Source organism: Tursiops truncatus, chromosome 11, assembly GCF_011762595.2.
Source record: "Tursiops truncatus isolate mTurTru1 chromosome 11, mTurTru1.mat.Y, whole genome shotgun sequence".
Lineage (NCBI taxonomy): Eukaryota > Metazoa > Chordata > Mammalia > Artiodactyla > Delphinidae > Tursiops > Tursiops truncatus.
In genome coordinates this window covers 4,507,295-4,529,586 of record NC_047044.1, presented here as the reverse complement: position 1 = coordinate 4,529,586, position 22,292 = coordinate 4,507,295, and the positions used below count along the sequence as shown (strand labels likewise).

Here is a 22,292-nt window from a genome sequence, read left to right as displayed (position 1 = left end):
GACTCCCAGCCGCGCCCACCACCAGCAGCGACCGGCGAACGTACGTCTCAAACGCTTACGGCCGCCGGCACGTGATCAACGCGCGCTAAACCCTGCCGCCGGCACCCGTTGCCCTAGAGGCCGGCGCGTGGAGTGCGCGCATGCGTGCGCGCATGCGTGAGAGGGGAGCGCTCCGGCGACCGTTTTTTAAAGCAGTTGGGCGCATGCGCTGCGTGACGCCCCGCTGCCGCCGTAGGAGGAGCTGCAAACCAAGGCTCCGGCGCACTTGCGTAGTAGCCAGACGCGGGCGTTTCTTTCCTCCCTTTTTTTCGAATTGGTTGTGAGGGGTAGATTCGAGCTAGAAAATGGCGGCGTGGGGCGTGTGGGCCGCCTTTCTCCCAACTGTCTCCTGCTGAACGGACGGCTCTCCCCCTCACTGCCCAACGCAGAGAGACGAGGTCCCCGAGGGACATGGTGTTTGAGTCTCAGGGCTTGCCGACCACCGAATCCTTCGAGGCTCTCAGAGCACCGGAAGCGACCGGGCGCCGCTTCAGACCCGAGCGCCGCGGCCGCGACCTCGCACCTGCTCGCCGCTACGCACCCGGGCTTCGCCGCACCCACAACCCAGCGAGGGCCGCGGCTGCCGCCGGCGAGGTAAGAGGCGGACGGGCGGCGCGGTAGGGGCGGGGGCCGAGCGCGGAAGCCGGGGTGCGGGGCCCGGGTCTGGGAGGAGGAAGCCGGGATCCGGGTGTGGGACCCGGGCCTGGAATGGGGACCCTGGGAGGGAGGAGCTGGGTGCGGGGCCCGACTTGGGTAAGGCCCGCCCGGGCGCAGGGCCCCTGCGGCCCTGGTGGAGGCAGGAGCCGGAGCGGGCAGGGACCGTACTGGCGAGGCCCCCTCGGTTTATTTCCTAGCGGTTCCTCTCGGTACTCGTTTCTTTCTTTTAGCTCCTTCCACCACCTCCTTGGTCTGGTTTCACTTTCTTATTGCAGTCTCAGGCCACTGATCACCCATTAGGCTGTCCAATTAAGAAGCAGTGTTAGAGGGCTTCCCTGGTGGCGGTTGAGAGTCCGCCTGCCGATGCAGGGGACACGGGTTCGTGCCCCGGTCCGGGAAGATCCCACATTGCCGCGGAGCGGCTGGGCCCCTGAGCCATGGCCGCTGAGCCTGCGCGTCCGGAGCCTGTGCTCCGCAACGGGAGAGGCCACAGCAGTGAGAGGCCCGCCTACCGCAAAAAAAAAAAAAAAAAAGAAGCAGTGTTAGAGATTTCGTTTTTCCTTAGCGTTTCAGCCTCCGGGGTCCGGCCCCATGTTCCCTTTTTCCTCCGGGCATCACACCGTCGAGTATGTTCAAATCTGTTTCCATCTTAAAACTGATGTGGACTGAAGTTAAACCCCAAGGGTGGGGCAGCACCAGGTGGTAGAGATCGCATACCTCACTATGTCGGGCACAAATAAAGTTTTCTCCAATTACCAAAAGTTTCAATTTGCTATCACAAGGTATGCTTCATACCTAGTAATCATTTCATAATTTGGTGCCTTTTAACCACAAGCCCACATGTTTTTTAAGTTCTTCGTAATAGCACATAAGACTCTAGGTGCCAGACTTTGTGTTAAGTACTTTACAGGGATTTTTTTTCCTTTTTCTCTTCTGGCATAAAAAGAAGATTATTTTCTGAAGTATCATGCTTTGAAATAAAATATGGATTTGGTGACGTATTTTTTAAAGCCAGACTCATAATTCAGGTTAATTCTTTTCCCACACTACAGGTTTTTAAGTTAGGAGAAGTAGTATTTTGTAGCCCTTGCTTCTAACAAAACTTGTTCCTTTAATAATATTTATTGAGTCCTTCCTCTGTTCCAGGCACTGTTCTAAACTAAGCTTTTTGTGTATCTCATTTAAATTTCACAACACCTCCCTGTTCTACAAATGAAGAAACTGAGGCACAAAAATTAAATAAAATTTGCCCAAGGTCTCCAGCAACAAAATGGCAAAACTGTATTCTAGCATTTTATAGTATTTTCTCAAATACATCGTGCCGCAGATCTCTGATTCTGCAACAGCCGGACCGTCAGCCATTGGGGGGGCCGGTGGGGGAGTGGATTTGAGGTACATGAGTGAGTGAAACAAAGATACCTGCCCTCTGGTTAGTCACTGATGGGATAAATATGGTGGAACAAGAAGCAGCTGCATTAATTTAGGTTGTTTCCGTATGCCAGTTGTCTCTTCAATTGTGGGTATGAGTTAGGTGTTACAATTTTACGCTTATCACAGGTTTTGCACTTTCACCTCCACCCCTTTTTGCCAGTTAATCTTAATACCTATTAAGTTACTAAGTTAATAGTTGATAGCAAAAAAAATGCCTGTTTCAGATTCTCCCCTCTTCCGCCCTCTGGTGGAGGTGCTAGTTACTGAGTAGGAAAATGGCCCAAAAGAATCCATACAGAGACCTGGCCTCTGAACAGTTCAAGTTTAGTAAGGATTTATGTGTAAGGGTACCTTATTTGTTTTCTGGATGACAAAGATTAATAGCAAAACTTGACCAAGTGTTTGGGAGGGAGGCATTAAAAAAGAGGATTTGCAGGTAATGAATGAAAATTATGTTAATTCTCATTTATGTTTTAGAATTTGGGACTTTAAAACCATTTATTCTGTAATCAGAAAGAAGCACTTGTACAAGAAAAATTGAGAGATTATTAGAAGAGTATTAAAAGCTGAAAGGCCCTCTGTGATTACCCTACCGGGGGGTCAGATTTTGGAGGACTTCGGAATGCCAGCATTTGAATTTTATTTTATAGATACTAACATGCAGTGGGTGATGTGTAAGTTTGTTCTTTTTTTTTTTTGGCTGTGCTGCTGGGTCTTCGTTTCTCTGCGACGGCTTTCTCTAGTTGCGGCAAGCGGGGGCCACTCTTCATCACGGTGCGCGGCCTCACTATCGTGGCCTCTCCTGTTGCGGAGCACAGGCTCCAGACGCTCAGGCTCAGTAGTTGTGGCTCACGGGCCTAGTTGCTCCGTGGCATGTGGGATCCTCCCAGACCAGGGCTCGAACCCGTGTCCCCTGCATTGGCAGGCAGACTCTCAACCACTGCGCCACCAGATAAGCCCCCTGGCAGGAGTTCTTTAGACCCAACCGAGTTGTCAGTTACTTGCCGCGCAGTCTTAATTTGGATGTTTGGTGGTCATCTGGGTGGATCTTTTCAAGTCCGAAGAGATAGAGCAATAGGAGAATGAGACAGACTGAGGGGGAAAAGCCTTGGCCTCAGTGCGCTTCTTCACGGCCAGAGAACTGGTCTCTGGCAGATCCTGCAGGCGACGTCAGCTGCCCCTTAACGGGCTGCTTGAATCTCCATGGCTCAGGATAAGGCCCAGCCTACCTTCAGAGGGGAGCCATAGCCCAGTAGGCGGATCGAGATGATGGCCTTGGAGGCCCCGCACTGGGTGCCAGAAAAGATGCTGCAGCAAAGAGAGTGGGGTGCGAGAGGATGGTCACATCCCAAGTCATGTCTGCGTCCCTGGGATGGCCGCCAAGTGTGGGTTCTTGGCTTTGTGCAGGCAAGAATTCAAGAGCAAGACATAGTAGAGTGAAAGAAGGTTTATTCAGGGAGATACACACTCCATAGACAGAGTGTGGGCCATCTTGGAAGGCAAGAGGCCTGTTGTGTAAGTTTGTATCTTAATGACCAGGAGGTTCTAGAAACTTACTCTGGTGGGTTGTGGTGTTGAGGGCAAATGAGACTGGGGAAGGACTATAGGAAGGAAGCTAGGCTGGTTTTCAGGAATGCTGGCTAGTGTTCCAAACTAATTGATAAATTCCTGGGCAAGGTAAGTAGCAGAGGAAATGGAATTTTTTGGTCCATTTAACTGGTAAGTTAGGGAAGAATCCAGCACAACACTCACAGTGGAGCTCTCCATTGATTGTTTCTGTTTTTAATAGCAAAGGATTTATGATCTTAGGATCACAAAATAAATTGGAAATTTTAAGGGATGGATACAAGTACCCACCTTGAATAAGTGCTCGTAGAGATAATACTGTCAATCCCTGACTCTTACTCCTCCCCATAACACCGTGGTTTTTAAGGAGTTGAGCTGATGGCTTTTTTTTGTTTTATAAATTTATTTTATTTTTATTTTTGGCTGTGTTGGGTCTTCGTTGCTGTGTGCGGGCTTTCTCTGGTTGCGGCGAGTGGGGGCTACTCTTCATTGCGGTGCGTGGGCTTCTCATTGTGGTGGCTTCTCTTGTGGAGCACGGGCTCTAGGCGTGCGGGCTCAGTAGTTGTGGCTTGCGGGCTGTAGAGCGCAGGCTCAGTAGTTGTGGCTTGCGGGCTGTAGAGCGCAGGCTCAGTAGTTGTGGCGCACAGGCTTAGTTGCTCCGTGGCATGTGGGATCTTCCCGGACCAGGGCTCGAACCCTTGTCTCCTGCATTGGCAGGTGGATTCTTAACCACTGCGCCACCAGGGAAGCCCTGATGGCTTATTTTTGAAGAGTTAAAAATTCTAGGAATGTTAACACATCCATATTAATCATATTTTAAACTTTTAAATGATGTCCTAGCTTAGAAATATGCAATTTGGGGTAATTAAATGTTCAATCTTGGGAAATAGATTACTGTCAACTTGTTTGTAGCCTAAAAATGAATAGAGATCTTCCTCAACATATGTTGGGGTTTCGTCACAATAAACCCATGGTAAGATGAAAATACTGTAAGTCGAAAATGCATTTAATACACCTACCCTACCGAACATCATAGCTCAGCCTACCTTAAATGTACTCAGAACACTTACATTAGCCTACAGTTGGGCAAAATCATCTAACATAAAGACTGTTTTATAGTAGTGTTGAATATCTCGTAATTTATTGAGTAGTGTACTGAAAATGAAAAACAGAACGGCTGTATGGGTACAGAATGGTTGTAAGTGTATCGATTGTGATGGCGTGGCCGGCTGACTGGAAGCTGTGGCTTGCTGCCGCTGGCCAGCATCACAAGAGAATATCATACCGCCTATTGTTAGCCTGAGAAAAGATCAAAATCTGAAAGAAGGTTTCTACTCAATGCGTATTGCTTTCACACCATTGTAAACTTGAAAACTTGCAAGGCGAACCATTGTAAGTCAGGGACCATCTGTACTCATGTTGGGAAGGTAATTCCAATACCTTATTCAAATTCTTAACTAAGGTTGTACTTTATCATCCTTAAGAGAATTTTAAATATTAAAAATGTCTTGCCTGTAGCAAGACTCTGTGTAAGTATAAGTTGCATGGAATAAGTTAGTTAAGTATTTGTTGATTATTATTCAGTTCTTTAGATTTCTGATTTTTAAAAATCAGTGTTTCATTGTAATTTTTTCAAATGCAGTTGATTTAGTATATTGTTCACTGTGCCTTAGAGGACCTCACTGCCTCCTCCAGTAATCTTTATTGGATTCGTGACACTAGGAGCCCCACAGTGCTACAGAGTTCTCGTTAAAGCAGTGCCCACTGGTATCAGGAATGTTTTTATCTCATTTCATGCTAGAGTGAATTTTTAAAATTCTTTGTAAGAGTTAAATCATATTCTAGAAAAGTAAACTTATTACTTCTAATCTTTTTGCTTTTAGGTTCGAAAAAATGGCCAAAAGAATTGCCGAGAAGGAACTGACGGATAGGAATTGGGATCAAGAAGATGAAGCAGAAGAGGTAAGAAATAATTTCCCTAAGAATGATTTCCTTCTACTTCCAAATTTAAATTCATTTTGGGATTCCTCGTGAAGACTCTGGTAAAATTAAAAGGCCTTTTTAAGAACATCCAGAACTGGAAATAGTCTGGTTTCTTACGATCTGTACTTAGTCTAGAAATTGATGACATTTGGGTGTGCTTTTCCATTAGCAACTGTTCCCTAAATACTCTGCTCCTTTGTAGAAGCACCTTCCTCCTGAATTTCATGTAGCATTTCATTGGAGCATTCTAAACCCATGGTTTCAGCCCAGATTGAAGGGTGAGTGAACGATCTAGTCATAAACTTAGCCAGCACTAAGCACGTAAACTTAGTGCCAGCACTCAAACTTGAAAAGTGGTTCACCACCACTGTCTTAGTCTGCCATGCTCACAGTTTTAGATTTTAGAAGATTGAGGTCGCCTCCCTTACTGTAATGTAATGCTTCTTGGAGGCCCATTTTATTTCATATTCTTAAGACAGTCCCCATCCCCCACCCCCCAACAATTGCGTTAATAGGAATAGAATTTAGATGGCCTAGTTTCTTTCCTAACAAAATAAAAATGGTCTTCCCTGAGGAAATCTTTTAATTTTTGTCTTACAAAGAATAGAACACAGCTGCATTTCTAAAGTGCCTCATCAGCAGTGTGATACTCCCAGGCCAGTTCACTAAGGAAATCTGCACGAAGTTAGCCTTTCCAGTTAGTAGACGTGTGCTAGGTTACAAAATAGGCGTATATTTTCAAGAGTTCGCAAAAGTGTTTCCAAGATAATTCTTAGGCTGCTGTTCTCCTTTTTTCTCAATCTGTTTCCTAATATTAATATTTTTTCCCTTACAAATATGTGTACTGGTATGTTTGGGGAAACCAAAATCACAAGTATGGGCTTTTAAAAGAGCTTTTAACAATTCTGACTGACTTGGTACTTTTTAAGCAAGTCTTTGGTAACTTTAGTTCTTTCCAGGTTTTAGGCACAGTTACATTCTGGGCCTACCATATAATGATTTGTTTTGACATTAAAATACTTCAGGAATGAAAAAACTTCCATTTGGACAGATTCTAATGAAATGAGTGTGGAAGGACATTACATTTAATTTGGGTCAGGTGTAGCCAAATGGTCCCTTCTGTGGGTGTAGAGATCTCTTTAAGTTTAGCATTATCTGAAATAAGTACAGATGAGAACTTTTTACAGAAAATATTTTATGCCATTCCTCCAGGGTAAAAAGAAGGGTTGAAGTAAAGCGAAAGGTTTTCAGCAGGTTTCCAACAGGTTACTTAGAGTCCCAGTCTCAGTGGTGTTCTGGATCATGGGCAAATGGGCGAAGCTCTTCTTTAAAATAATATGTATTATGAACATAAAATTTATGTTTAAAAACCATAGTTGTAAGAGATTAGATTTGGGCATCTGGGTAATGTCTTTGACTATGTTTGACATATTCGAAGAATTGATCATGAACAGCTTTGCGCCAAAGTTTTGACGATCTTGGTCTTCTTAGAACTTTGATGTATGCGCTCTTGTCTCTGAATTGTGATAAAGTCTGGATTTGTAGTTTCTGGAAGGTTTCTGATTCACCTGACTAGCATTGGAATTCACAAGATACTAGACGTAAACTTTAACGTGCCCTCTCCATAATTTGTGTTACTTAAAAAGCAGAAGAAGGCTTCCCTGGTGGCGCAGTGGTTGAGAGTCCGCCTGCCGATGCAGGGGACACGAGTTCGTGCCCCGGTCCGGGAAGATCCTACACGCCGCAGAGCGGCTGGGCCCGTAAGCCATGGCCGCTGAGCCTGCGCTCCGCAACGGGAGAGGCCACAGCAGTCATAATCATTTAAAATAATGTCTGGGGGCTTCCCTGGTGGCGCAGTGGTTGAGAGTCCGCCTGCCGATGCAGGGGACACGGGTTCGTGCCCCGGTCCGGGAAGATCCTACACGCCGCGGAGCGGCTGGGCCCGTGAGCCATGGTCGCTGAGCCTGTATGTCCGGAGCCTGTGCTCTGCAATGGGAGAGGCCACAGCAGTGAGAGGCCTGCGTACCGGAAAAAAAAACCAAACCAAAATAAAAAGAAACCAGAAGATATTGATCAGTTTGTCTGGTCTAGCTTTTTTGTTCAGCATTTTATCTCCTTTTTGGCCTTATCTTGTTGCTGATTAATTTGTACACTCCTGCAGGTGGGAACATTCTCGGTGGCCAGTGAGGAAGTCTTGAAGAATAGAGCCATAAAGAAAGCAAAGCGGAGGAATGTTGGATTTGAAGTGAGTGTTTTCTTACAGCTTCTGGTATTAAATGCTAACTTGATTTCTGAGCTGTAGAGTATTTCCACCTCTGGGAGCAGTCAGATGAATAAATGCTTTTATTTTAATTACTGTCTTTTATGTAATCTATCAAGAATGTCTTTTTTTTAATACATATAATGATTTTTCATTGTTAAGTTCATTATTACAAGATATTGAGTATAATTCCCTGTGTTGTACAGCAATTCCTTGGTTGGTTATCTATTTAATATATAGTAGTGTTGTATATATGTTAATCCCAAACTCGTAATTTATCCCTCCCCCCACCTTTCCCCTTTGGTAACCATAAGTTTGTTTTCTAAGTCTGTGAGTCATATTTCTGTTTTGTAGGGAAGTTCATTTGTATCATTGTTTTAGATTCCATATATAAGCGATATCATATTTGTCTTTCTCTGTTTGGCTTACTTCACTTACTATGATATTCTCTAGGTCCATCCATGTTGCTGCAAATGGTATTATTTCATTCTTTTTTATGGCTGAGTAACATTCCATTGTGTATACATATACCACATCTTTATCCAGTCATCTGTCAGTGGACATTAGGGTTGCTTCCCTGTCTTGACTCTTGTAAATAGTGCTGCAGTGAACATTAGGGTACAAGTATCTTTTCGAATTATATCAATAGTTTTGTCCAGGTATGTGCCGAGGAGTGGGATTGTATGGTAGTTTTTAGTTTTTTTAAGTAACCTCCATGCTGTTCGCCATAGTGGCTGCACAAATTTACATTCCTGCCAGCAGTGTAGGAGGGTTCCTTTTTCTCCACATTCTCCAGCATTTATTACTTGTAGACTTTTTGATGGTGGCCATTCTGACCGGCGTGAGGTGATACCTCATTGTATTGATAGTTTTGATTTGCATTTGTCTAATAATTAGCGATGTTGAACATTTTTTTATGTGCCTGTTGGCCATCTGTATGTCTTCTTTGGGGAAATGTCTGTTTAGATCTTATGCCCATTTTTTTATTGGGTTGTTAATAAATGCTTTTTTAAATGCCTAGTGCACCAAGAATTTGTGAAAATCCTTGGTGTAGACCATGGGAGATAGAAAAAGATAATAAATATGAGATCTGGGACTTCCCTGGTGGCACAGTGGTTAAGAATCCACCTGCCAGTGCAGGAGACACGGGTTCCAGCCCTGGTCCGGGAAGATCCCACATGCCACAGAGCAGCTAAGCCCATGCACCACAACTACCAAGCCTGCGCTCCAGAGCACGCGAGCCACAACCACTGAGCCCATGTGCCACAACTACTGAAGCCCACATGCCTAGAGCCCGTGCTCCACAACAAGAGAAGCCACCACAATGAGAAGCCCGCGCACCGCAGCAGAGTAGCCCCCGCTCACCACAACTAAAGGAAGCCCATGCACAGCAACAAAGACCCAACTCAGCCAAAAATAAACAAAATAAAATAAATAACTTTATATTAAAGAAGAAAAAATAAATAAATAAGTAAGTAAATAAATAAGAGATCTGTACCTTAAAGGGAACTTATCCAGTTGCAGAAATAAGATATAGATGTAGACAAATTTGAGTTGAGTGACAGTATGAAGAGGGAAAAGAGTATAGCAGTAGGAAACGGGAAGTGGGTGTTGGAAGTAAGAAAGGAAAATGCAGGATATTCTCAAAGTGTTGTCTGCTCCCTAGGCTCGAGCTGTGGGTAGGCTGATACCTTTGAGAATAATAGAAGCGTCACCCATTTTGTGTTCCCTCTGGTGTAATATGGCATATTAAAATGTTCACTCCTGTGTTCCGAAGGATAAAAGATGAGTCATAACTCGTGAACTGAAATCATGTGGTCAGTATTCAGCCATCACTCCTTGTTTAATAACTCTTCCCCAGTATAGTCCTCATCCCTCAAATAAATTCCAGACACGTGAGTGCTGTCTTGGTGACCTGGACATCTGTTGTCAGGCAGGAGAGGCTGGTTTGAACATCTTGGGTGGCATCCTCGGAATAAACCTATGGAACTGCATGTTCTGTGGTGGCTCTGTTCAGTTTTTCTTTATTCCGAGTTCTTTTCTGGCCTGATTTCATTCTTGAGACTGGTGACTGGCTGGATGTAGGTGTTGAGCCAAGTTACATTTGGTGGCTCTTTCATGAAGAAGATACCGGGGGGAGGGACAGCTTCATTAGGGAGGAGGTGATCGATTTTGTTTTAGAAATGTATTTCGGGACTTCCCTGGCAGTCTGGTGGTTAAGACTCCGCCTCTCGATTCAGGGGGTGCAGGTTCGAGCCCTGGTCGGGGAACTAAGATCCCACACGCCTCCAGGTGTGGCCAAAAAAATAAATAAATTGCACATCTCTCTTTTTTTTTTTAACTTTTTAGTTTATATTGGGGTATAGCAAATTAACAATATTGTGACAGTTTCAGGTGCACAGCAAAGCGACTCACCCCATATCCATGTATCCATTCTCCCCCAAACTCTCCTGCCATCTGGGCTGCCATGCACATCTCTTAAAAAAAAAAGAAAAATGTATTTCAAGGGCCTGTGGTACATCCAAGTGGAGTTCTCTAGGAGACCACTAGGTGTACTGATTGGCCACTCAGAACAGGAAGTGGCGTAAGAGGTGGGTGCAGCTCTGAGAAATTTCCCCATCAAGGAGGTTGAAGCCAGGGGAAATGAGAAGAGGTCTAAGAGTGCAAACTCATGATGAAGAACGAGATGCCTAGGGGAGACAGGCTCAAGGAGGGACGGGCCAGCTGTGGACAAGTGACAGTGAAGAGGCAGAAACAGTGCAGACCACAGCCCAGGGGCAGAGAGCAGCGTTAGAATTTCATAAGGCATGCCAAACATTTCCAGAGCATCTTGGGTTAGAGATGGGAGAGAGCTACCAACAGCAGGATAGGTCTGCGAGAAAGACCTTGCTAAAGAAAGCAGAGAAAACCTTGGGAATAAAATGTTGCCTCTGGGGCTTCCCTGGTGGCGCAGTGGTTGAGAGTCCGCCTGCCGATGCAGGGGACGCGGGATCGTGCCCCGGTCCGGGAAGATCCCACATGCCGCGGAGCGGCTGGGCCCGTGAGCCATGGCCACTGAGCCTGCGCGTCCGGAGCCTGTGCTCCGCAACGGGAGAGGCCACAACAGTGAGAGGCCCGCCTACCGCAAAAAAAAAATGTTGCCTCTGGATTTCTCAACTAACGGAAAATCTAGAATTGGGACTCAGTCAACTTTGCAAGTTTCTGTATACTGAAAGCAGGCTGAAAGCAACAAAAGTTCTTAGGATATTATAAGTAGTGGGTAAAGTACTTTTAGTTAACCTCACTTGATGTTTCTACAACTTCCTTAGGCCAAGGGTCTTTGAGTAGTATATGAAAAATCTTTCATTTGGGGTTTAGTTGTGTTGAGAATGTGTTTTTAGTTACAGTTCTGTGCCTCGGTGGTGAGTCCATCAATTTATTTGAATTAGTCTTTTTAACCTTTTATATCCTAAATATATTTTAAAAAATTATTTCACTGTAAATTACATGTATTCTTCCTGTTTTAGGAAGGCAGCTTCGGGCTGCAAAGCTGTCACGAGTAAAATCCATGTTCTGTTTCTGCTTGTGCTGGTAGTTTCCTTTAATGCTGGTTGCATAAGGATTCTGGGTACTGTTTAGCCAAGATAATACTGTCGTTCACTTGCTTATTTGGAGACAAAAAAGTAGAGTTATCTAACGTGTGCTCTTCCTTTATATTTCAGTCTGATGGTGGAGGGGCCTTTAAAGACTTCAAAGGTTTGGTCATACCTTCTGGAGGAGGAGGGTTTTCTGGGTTTGGTAATGGCGCTGAAGGGAAGCCTTTGGAAGGACTGTCAAACGGAAACAGCATCACTAGTGCCCCTCCCTTCTCCAGTGCAAGGACAGCGACCGAGACCAAGGCCACCTTTGGTGAGTAGGTTCTTCTCCCCCGAGTCACATCTGTGTAAAGATGATCTATGAAAAATAACTTTCAAAGATGTTTTTCTTGTACTTTTTCTGGGTCCTGAGGCTGTATGAGCAAAAACAGGGTAATGGTGAAAGGGATGGAAATTAGGGAGCTTTTGGCTCTTTACAGAGTAACTGAGTAGAGCACAGGCCAAAATAGACGTGGGTTCTGTTCTCAGTTCTGCCAGTTACCAGCTCTGTGTGACCTCGGTGAAGTTCCTTAACCTTTGAGCCTCCAAATCTTCAACTGCGAAATGAGAATGACCTCAGAATCAACCTAAGGGTCAAAGGAGAAAAAGAAGCTCTTAGCAGACCCTCTGTAAAGGCCTCCCATCCCACCCCCTCATTCATTATAAATGTACCGAGAATTTCCTGTGTGCCACATACCTTACTGTTCCCAGTCTAGATTTATTTTGCCCAGGACATGTTGATTGCCTAATCCTGTTTTGAGGGGATTGGTCAAGAAGTCTTGGGATTAACAACAGAGAATGGGATCATGGGTTAAAATCTTTGGTTCTTAGAAATGATCCTGACTCATTGGATCATACTTAGCTAGTTATTCTAAGAGTATATACTGTTTCATTTAAATTAGGCAGAATGTTTAGTGTGATTAAGATAAGTACTTTCTATTAAGATTTTAACTGCATTAATATATGTTCCTCCTTACAACCTTGGGGATTAAGTTTTGTACTAACATAGTATTTTGACAGTTTTAGGTAAAAAAAGCCATCCTTTTGAAGGAAGAGATTATTTTAAAATTATAGCGGTTTAATGCAAGCATGTAAAAAATAGATATATTCATATATATAATGTTTGACTTGATTTTTGTAATAACTAGTTTCCAAATACTATATGTGCACATACTTCTTGAACTGTCACAAAAATGGGATACAGTAAAAGCACAAAATACGAAGACAGAGTGGTGTGAAAATCAAGATGACTTAACTAAATCAGCTTCTGAATAAATTCTTAAAACTGTAATTTCCTGTAGGGTCTGTTGCTGTAAATGGCCCTACCTCCTTGGTCGATAAAAAGATTTCAAATCCCAAAACTAATGGCGACAGTCAGCAGCCTGCCTCCTCTGGCCTTACCTCCAGTGCCGCCCGCCACAGGAATGCCTATCATAAGCAGTTGGCGGCCTTAAACTGCTCTGTTCGGGATTGGATTGTGAAGCACGTGAACACGAACCCGCTCTGTGATCTGACACCTATCTTTAAAGACTATGAGAAATATTTAGCAAGCATCGAACAGCAACATGGGAACAGTGGCAGCAGTAATTCTGAAGGTGAAACCAACAAAGTATCAGTTGAAACACAGCCTCCTTCCCTGTTTGGTTCAACAGAATTACAGCAAGAGTCAACATTTTTGTTTCACGGCAACAAAACTGAGGATACATCTGAAAAGAAGGTGGAGGCTGTGTCTGAAAAGAACAAGGACCCGTCACTAGGAGCAACAAGTGCCTCATTTAATTTCGGCAAGAAAATTGATAGTTCTGTTTTGGGCTCCTTAAACTCTGGCCCCTTGACTGGATTTTCATTTTCTTCTGGAAACTCCAGTTTATTTGGCAAAGATATTACCCAGAGTAAACCAGTTTCTTCACCATTTTCCACTAAAACGTTGGAGAGCCGAGCAGAAGGTGGCGGCAGCGACTGCAAAGGTAAACACAGAGTCAGCCCTGGAAGTCTTCTAGGTTTGTGGGAGTTCTGTATTTGGTGGGAAAAGTGTAGCCTTGTGCACGAGGTGGATCTGGATTCGCGTCACAACTCCATCATTTCCCCGACGGGAGTGTGACCCCGGACAGAGTTGATAAACTCCTTTGAGTCTGTCTCCTTATTCGTGAAATGGAGTAAGACCAATTTGGTAGGTTATTTTAAGGATTAAGAGTATGAAAATAAAAATAATATAAAAACACCTGGCACAGTGACTTTGAAAATTATCAAATACTTGGCTTTCCATTAAAAAAATTGTATTTTATTGAAAAATTCATGATGGACGTTCACTGAATTGTTTGTTTTTAAGAGATTTGCTTATAAATAAATTCACACGGCAAAACCATACTCTACTCTAAAAAAGGTAGACTTCATAGCTGTGGGGGAACAAATTGACAGTGTTTTCCCAAGATGTGTCTGGATTGCAGCCACCTTTCTAGAAGTTTCTGTGGTGTGTCATGTTAGTGCCCCAAACCAGGCCTTAATCCCAGCCCCTCCACTCCCTATGTGGTTCTTAGCTCCCTGAAAAGAGGGGTTGTATCATAATCCCTCTTCACCACATGGTGGTTGTGAACAAACCGTGTGTATGTAGGCTCTTACTTATAAGCAGTTAAAAGTACGTCTCTCAGGCATCGGCATATTGATCCTCGAGAAGGAAAACTGCAGTTGCCAGTGGGCCGTTAAATACTATGTTTTCCTACCTGGAGGGAAATTCTCCTTATGTTGCCTTGCCCTCCTCACCTGTATCCTCAGGTAAGGGCCCTCCAGGGCAAAGCATAGAATAAAGAAGTCCCCTCTTCTCTGCCCTAAATACGACAGAGGGAGAGTCTGTCATAGTCACAGGGGCTCTGCCGCTTGTGGAAGGGATGTCGAGTTTGAATTAAGCCTCCGTCTCAGCAGGATGCCCCTCCACAAAGCACTTACTCCTTATCTTGCGGTTAACACATCTTACGCACAGGAAGACTTGGAGAGCTTGTTAAAATAACAGATGCCTGGGGCTTCCCTGGTGGCGCAGTGGTTGAGAGTCCGCCTGCCGATGCAGGGGACGCGGGTTCGTGCCCCGGTCCGGGAAGATCCCACATGCCGCGGAGCGGCTGGGCCCGTGAGCCATGGCCGCTGAGCCTGCGCGTCCGGAGCCTGTGCTCCGCAACGGGAGAGGCCACAACAGTGAGAGGCCCACGTACCAAAAAAAAAGATGCCCGGGCCCCACGCTGGAGGGCCTAACTCAGGAGTGCCTTCTTAAAATCGAAATGAGCTTGTGACCTGAATTGTTTGAGCACCGGAACTGTTTTTCTTAGTCGCTAGTCAGTTTTATGCAGTTGCCTTCTCCTTAAGGGGATTGTAATTTGTGTCCAGCAGCGACTTAGCTCTCCCCTGAGGTTGAGGCACTGGAGTGAAGGGAAGTGCTGTTGGACTCAGCCCGGGAGGGTGCCCGTGGTACCAGCATGTCCAGGGGCGTGGTGGCCCAGACAGAGCTTAAGTTGCTTACAGTTGGCTTTGGACTAATTGCTCTGACAACTTGTCCTGTAAAGTTGTTATTTTCTCCATTGTCTTTGGTCATTGCTCTCATTGGTTATTCCTTGGCGTGATGCAGCTACAGTCACAGGAGCATTCGGGGATGAAAGTGTTGGAAGCCCATCTGAGATTTTTATTTCCCAGTGGGTAATCTGAGTATATGAGAGTGTTGACTGGCTGTTTTCCTGTGTGAGTTTGCCTGTTCACTGAATACAAGCACAGACACTTGGATTCAAAGGCTTTCTGCAGAAATCCAGTGAGTGCCTCCTTATCCCCGCCCCCACACGATTAGATTGTGTTTCAGTTTCTGTATCAGCTTACATGGAATTTGTAGGTTGGGGGGGTAGGTAACGAACTTCTTTTGTCACATTTTCAAGCTCTTGATTTGACTCTTACTGAGTTAGTGTTGTTTTTATAAAAGGTGGAGACGAAGAAGAGAGTGATGAGCCCCCCAAAGTAGTAGTTACTGAAGTAAAAGAAGAAGATGCTTTTTACTCCAAAAAGTAAGTAACGGTCACGGGAATTCCACTTTTCAAAGACGTGGAAGGAGGCTTCTGGCTGGAGAGCGCAGGTGACATTGTCCCTGCAGCACTTACTGGGCGTCCCATCCTGGGCCAGGCTGTGCCCATTCTTTGAATTGGAACAAGGAGGAATTCTTAGCCTGTTTATTTAAAAATAACCGACTCTAAAAATTTCCTGCTGGGCGTATCCTACTCTTTTCTGTTAGTTTAGCTCTCTTCTGCTTTTCAGGTGCTTTAGAGACAGTCTTTTCTTTTTGATCTTCCTGCCCCAGTCTCATCTCATCATTCTCTCCCTTTTTCTCCTTTCTTCTCTTCCCCTCCTCCTTCCCCTACAAAGACAGTCACCTGGTCACTGATTTGAGGTTTGGTTTTACTTCTGCTCTTAAATTAGGTGGCATCTCGGATTCCTTCCTAGAGACACATTAACCTTCGTGGATTTTCTCACAGCCAAGAAGTTCTCCACAGCAGCCACTCCTTCCCGTTAAGGATGTGTAAATACTTATCTTTCCCTCAGTCATGAGAGCTGGTTTGGGCTTTTTGTTTTTTGTTTGTCTAATGAGAGCTGCTGATTTCAGTAGAAGGCTGAAGAGAAATTTTGAATTCTCTCTCAATGAAATTCGTGCTTTTTAACAAAGATATTTACTGAAAAACATTTGTGCCCTTTTAGAAGCTTCCCTGGATGTGTTTTTCTAATACAAACATTGCAGACTTAAGTCAGCAATTTTCATAGTGTGAATCACCAAATCCTGTGGGATTCCCAAATGTTGTTTATTTTTGAGAACTTTTAAAAGAAACCAGCAATTCCTTTTGCCTGTTTAAAGATTTAATTACACAGATGAGGTAAAAGAATGACCCTGACTTGAGATTTTTTTCCTTTTTTTTTTTTTTTTTTGTCTACACCGCACGGCTTGTGGGATCTTAGTTCCCCGACCAGGGATTGAACCCGGGCCCCAGCAGTGAAAGCGCCGTGTCCTAACCACTGGACCGCCAGGGGATTCCCAAGGGTTTTTTTCTAATCAGAGTAAATCAAAGGAACAGGCAGTAGTTTTGATTTGTTTATTAATAACCTAAGGAGATGTGTGACAGGAGGCTGGGGAAACATTTGACAGCATTATTTTAGGCCTTGCTTAGGCATGTTTTCCAGACTTATTTCAACATCTTGGGAGATCAAAAATTGAAGGAGTCCTGAAGAGAATTCAAAAATAAGAAGTAGGAAAGGGGGGTGGTGTTTGTGTGGCAGAGTGTGTGTTCTCTATTTGTTCCTCTTCTTTAAGGACCAGGTCAGTTCTTTTGAGCTCAGGGCCGAAGGAGCACGTCAGGGAGGTGTGGGATGCTTGGCTGTGATTTTGACTGACTTTTGAGAAAAGATGGTTTCAGAAGCGTTGTTAAAGAGTTGTATAGGACCCACTGTATAATAGAAAAAAATATGGAGGGACTCCAGCCTGTCTCACCAGATTCTCTTACCTGCCTGTGTCCAGACCTGATCTGGGTCAGTAGAAGGCTCTTCCTAAGCTTCCTCTGCTGTCATTTAATAACAGACTTCCACACAAGTGTGAACAGGGGCTGTTAGAAAACTGTGACTGTCGTGACCTGTCATTGAGTGTCTGATCATACCTATTTTTCTCTGTAGGTGTAAACTATTTTACAAGAAAGACAATGAATTTAAAGAGAAGGGTGTAGGCACTCTACATTTAAAACCTACGGCTAATCAGAAGACACAGCTCTTAGTGCGGGCAGACACCAATTTAGGTGGGTATCTTTCTTTTCAGGTGGTACAAAATAATCATAATCACATAGTATGTAAAAGCCCTTTGCTGATTTAGTCGAGATTTTCAAGTATATTAATGTGTTCTTTGGAACGGAATAGAGTTTGTTCAGGCCAACTTCGTCCTGTACTTACCGATTATAGATTTAGTCGAGTACCAGGGTAGTAGTGTATAAGAAAACCTGGATGTATTGAAAGCTGTTGCCAAGAAATAACTGAAATGGTTTTCATTTTCCTTTGTGCTAGGTATGTGACTAAGAAGCTACAGGTAAATCGGATGGTTTAGTAAACACACAAGGGAAATTAACTGTTCAAAGGAATCCTTTTTATGTACCAAATATTCATTAATTCGTTGCTGTCCACCCTTTACCCCATCCTCCAGCTTTACCCTTAAAACAGTCCTCTGAAAGGAAGAGGTAGTGGCTGGGCTCAGGGCGGGTCTAAGGGGAAGTGGTCGGTGGTGGCAGACTACACCAGACTGTGTCCTGGAAAGAAACTTGTGTGAGTCTTCTTTCCTGTGGACTTGACCAATTTGTGATACTATCATAGCAACATCACTCTCACCCTGTGAGCGGTGCTGGCCTCCGACAGAGCCGTTTTTCTGCTGACCGTTCTCTGTTCGAATGACATAGTGAAGCCTCCACGTCATGCTGGCGTGTTTTTTCTGCAGTGCAAGAAAGCACGGTGTGTTCTAAAGCGCTGCTGGTTTAGGGCTGCTGCCATGATTGTGGGAGACTTGGGGCAGGTGTGCAGAAGGTGGGTCTTCCTCGGGGAGGCCCAGTCCACTTCCTGCCAGAGGCCCACGGTCCTCTCTCGGGGACACCGTGCTGGCATCTGGCAGGGAACTGTGGCCGTCCTTAGGACATTCCTGTGGCTCCATTAAGTATAAGTTGCTCCGGTGTTTAATGTTTAGCCTGTTAAAGCTGTAGTTTCACGGAACTATAGTTTATATATTTTGATGCGTCTTTTCCCTGTGTTTAAATGCAGGCAACATACTGCTCAATGTTCTGATTCCGCCCAATATGCCGTGTACTCGCACAGGGAAAAACAATGTGCTTATTGTCTGCGTTCCAAACCCACCCATTGATGAGAAAAACGCCACCACCCCAGTTACCATGTTAATTCGGGTAAAAACAAGCGAGGATGCAGATGAGCTGCACAGAATTTTACAGGAGAAAAAGGATGCCTGAACACACTTCGGCTGAGGAGTTGTTGCCAAGTTGCTGCTTCCCCACCGCCCCCTAAACTTAGTTTTCTTGTCTTCCTACTTTGACATTCTAGGGCTTATAGATAACTTAAAAGTTTTGTGAGGAAGATTAATATGGCCAATAAAACCTTTAAAGTTAAGTGTCAAGAAACTGTATTCTCCCTTCTTAAGAACTGTCTAATGTGTGAAATACATTTGAAAGGAAATTTTTGGAAGATTTTTAATGTTCATTTATTAAACTAACCACAGGTGATTTCTTAATGGACTGAAATCAGGGTATCGATTAGATTTCCCAAAGGCTTTTCCGATCCAGGGGTTTGGGGTCAGCTGCCGCCACCAGCGCGGCTTCTCACGGCGGCGTGTCCAGAAGGGAGCTTGCCTGTAGCGGTCTTCTTTCTGGCGGGCTTGGCTGACGTGTGTCCACGTGAACCGTGCTGCCGTGCTGTGGCGGAGATGTTTCTTTGCTTTATTGTGTTATTTTACAGCTGAAATGTGAGCACTGAATGTTTGCCTTCAGCTTTTTCCGTGTGGACGCTGGCCTCTAACCCCATCGGCTGCTTTACTGTGATTCTGGAACTGCTGTTTCATTTTAAACGGAAATGAGTAGCTTGTTCTTTGGTCTTGTAGGTTTATTCATGAGGTGCTCTTACTTCTGTATCCCCCTGGAGACAAATGGGATGGGGGGGATTGCCAGGAATGAGATTTAAAAGCACAAATTTGTAGTTTGTAGACCCTTATAGAAAAGAAAGGGCTAAAGCATACAAGAAAAGGAAGAGAATATGCTCTTGGTTGTTTGTCCCACGGTGAACCCTATGGATCTAAAACCTAAACTTATTAAATCATAGGGGTTTTATTACACAGGAGCCGTGTGAACTAACCAGGAAACATGCAATAAGGAAAAGGAAGAGAAAACTGTGTGTAAATGTTGCCTTTAACTTTTAGACAGCAGTGTATTCTGCATTTGATACTGAAATTTCCATTTACTTTTTAAAAAGTAAGATATTCAGTATGTCCATTTGGAAGGGAGCCATGGGTACACACATGAATACCCACTTCTCCATAGCTGTCAGGTAACTAACACTAGGGTTCTTTGAAGACTCTGGTCATATGAACTAGAGGTAAAGTTCTAAATGTCCGCTTTCATTCATTCCTCATGAATCCTTAATGCTGGCACCAGATGATCCTGTTGAAAGGCTCAGGGTCCGTGCCCGAGGGCTCACATGCGTATATTCTGATCTTCAGCACGTGATGTCTCTGACTTTAAAAAAAGTCAAAATCAGTGTAGATAGTACAGCTGCTTTTATTTAAAAAGAAAAAAAGCTTTAACTTTTAGAGGTACAGGAGGCGGGGAATCCATTTTGCGATGTGTCACTCTTAAGCACCTGAGGTCAGGTAGTCGCGCCAGTGCCTCGACACCTGCTCTGCAGCTCGCTGCCCAGTGTGCGACCTCGTCCGGACACTCACAGAGGGAGGCGCTCGCTGTCTTGGGCGGGGGTGGCATCACCCCGGTGTGGCGTGAGGTTGGGGGGAGGGGCGGTCACCTCGCTCTTTCTTTTTACAACTGGGAGTATTCGTGAGGAGTTTAGTCAACTGGTGGTGGATGCTGTTAAAGTAACCCTGGCCCTGCCCTGTTGACCTCAGGGTTATCCAGCTGCTAACGGGCTGAGGAAGTAAAGGGGACAGACCTCAGCAGGTCACAGCTTAGCTGCGCGTGCTCCTGGGTCCCACCAGAAAGTAAGGCTCGCACACCTCGTCGGGGACCCTTCAGTGCATCCTTCTGCTTGGTTTTGCATGCGATGCGGAATGTTCACCAAAAATGGCATGAAAGTCATGATTGGATTAACTCTTCACACCCCCATCCACCCCCCCACCCCTGGGTAAAAATAGTTTGTCTTTTTAAATTGCTGGATATGTGTGGCTTTCTTTTTCCTAACATTCCCAGCAAGTTCTTGCTAAGACTGTACCGTTACAGTGAAGATTACAGGGGGAAATGTGATGTGCCCACCGTAAGTCAAAATGTGATATTTTCTTAAAATCACTCTTACTCTTTAGGAACTTGCCAGTCTCCACTTTAATTATGTATTAGTGTAAAAGAGCCTAATAGGCGTATGTGGATTTCGCTGTAAACTCTAAGTCCCGGTATTGTTACTGGGGGAGGGGCTCCTTGGCCCCTGGAGGTCGCCTTTTCATCCCCTGTGTAACACCTCAGTTCTGCCCTGTGGGTTTAGATTTATTTTTAGCAAATTATTAGCAATTAGGCTTTAAAATGTTTAATGTGGACTAAAATTTTTGTCTTTAGTTTGAGAATCTAGAAAGAGTGTCATAAGTGTGGCCTAAAGGGTGTATATATCTTTAATTCTAAATCAGATTGTGTTATCTCTTGACAAACACTGAGTATCCCAGTGGCCTTTTTGTTTTTAAACCGCTGTTCGTTCATCTCCTTCTGAGCATTCCCATTAAGCAAAACATTGAATGTTATGTTGTGTGTAAATGTCTGCATTGTTAGAATTACAGGCTAAAACGCGTGTCCAGTTTTTAAAGTTTAGATTGTGTTTTCCATGGAAGGACAGGTCTGTTTATGGACTGATTTTCCTTAAAAGGATTATTGTTTTACAGTTTCAATTCTAAATTGTATTTTTGATATGCTGCATGCCAAAAAATATCTACCTGTTCTGGGGTAGAGCAAAAAAAACTAACATTCTACCTTACTGTTAAGAGTTCAGAACCAGTTTCACTGAGACAGCTCTTTTGGTTTAGTTTTAAAGGTAAACAAGTTGCTTGTTTTGAGCATTTGTCAGATACCGTTATACTTCAGAACAGTCCAAATGTAGGCGCAGTGCATTTGAAGGCTTTGCAGATTTCCAGACTAAAGGGCTTTATTCCCAAACCCCTAGGATCCATTCTCGTTCTGGAAGTGAGGGCTTTTCAGTAGAAACGGATTTGTCCAGCTGGTGACGGTGAGGAGCCCGTCAAAACCTTTCTTCGCACTCGGTGTTCTGAGCACAAGGCCTCTGTGTGTCGGTGGCGGGTGGCAGTGACGGTCCAGGCTGAGGCCTCTCTGTCTGATGCGGACACAGCTATGGCAGAGGCAGGAAACTTCTCAGCAATCACATGGATAAATTGTTTGCTTTCTATTTTAAATCGGAAATCGTTCTCTAAAATACTTGAATCGTTGGACAATGTAATCTCAGTTTGTATTAGTTTTTGAATGATCCCATTGAGGAAGTGTATCAATCCATGAAATGTGAATAAATGGAAAGTAAACAGAATCACAGTGTTTGACACTCTCTGTGTTCCTCTGTGCTGCACCTGGCCTTAGTACGAGGCAAGAGGCAAGCCAGCCGGCGGGGGAAGCACCATGCAGAAGCGGTGCCTAGAAGAGGTGAGGAGAGACCCGGACCCTTTTATCATCAGCCCCCTTGTGCCAGATGAGACCAATTCCAGGCCATTCAGGAATTTGTCGGATTCACGTTTTTACAAACTAGAATGGGAATAACAGATCTTACGTTGGATAATGTGCAAAGCATTGCACTAGGGGCTTTGTATATATTCTCTTGTTCAGTGCTTGCAGCAAACCTTCCAGACAGGGGCTCCTGGGTGGGCTTTCCAAAGAAACTGGAGTTGAGGCAGGCGAGGTTTCTCCCACAAGTGGAGTTGGGATCTGTGTCCAGGAGGACATTTAAAAACTAAGGATCAAAATGAAGGAAGAAATGTA

The 22,292-nt window shown here is 44.5% G+C and overlaps 1 protein-coding gene across 3 annotated transcripts; it reads left to right on the top strand.

Annotated features, from left to right (window-relative positions):
- The first annotated feature begins 262 nt into the window (after positions 1-262).
- On the top strand, positions 263-21,846 carry NUP50 (nucleoporin 50). 3 transcript variants are annotated; one of them, XM_019944543.3, is made up of 8 exons: positions 263-633; positions 5,577-5,655; positions 7,838-7,921; positions 11,638-11,824; positions 12,852-13,517; positions 15,506-15,587; positions 17,236-17,354; positions 21,472-21,846. In XM_019944543.3, exons 2-8 carry the CDS (start codon positions 5,587-5,589, stop codon positions 21,507-21,509), a joined length of 1,245 nt encoding a protein of 414 aa, XP_019800102.2. In that variant the 5' UTR covers positions 263-633; positions 5,577-5,586; the 3' UTR covers positions 21,510-21,846. The 3 variants fall into 3 exon arrangements, with proteins under 3 accessions (XP_019800102.2, XP_019800110.1, XP_019800092.1); XM_019944551.3 differs by lacking the exon at positions 21,472-21,846 and adding an exon at positions 17,617-18,351 and having other exon boundaries at positions 264-633; XM_019944533.3 differs by having other exon boundaries at positions 267-633; positions 18,358-21,846.
- Positions 21,847-22,292: the final 446 nt, after the last annotated feature.

Bases quoted from the DNA above. Each gene is read 5' to 3' on its own strand.
- NUP50 (XM_019944533.3), top strand. From the start codon at position 5,587: ATGGCCAAAAGAATTGCCGAGAAGGAACTGACGGATAGGAATTGGGAT. The intron at 13,518-15,505 runs GTAAACACAGAG...TTTTTATAAAAG, and splicing joins TGGCGGCAGCGACTGCAAAG to GTGGAGACGAAGAAGAGAGT. The intron at 15,588-17,235 runs GTAAGTAACGGT...TTTTCTCTGTAG, and splicing joins GATGCTTTTTACTCCAAAAA to GTGTAAACTATTTTACAAGA.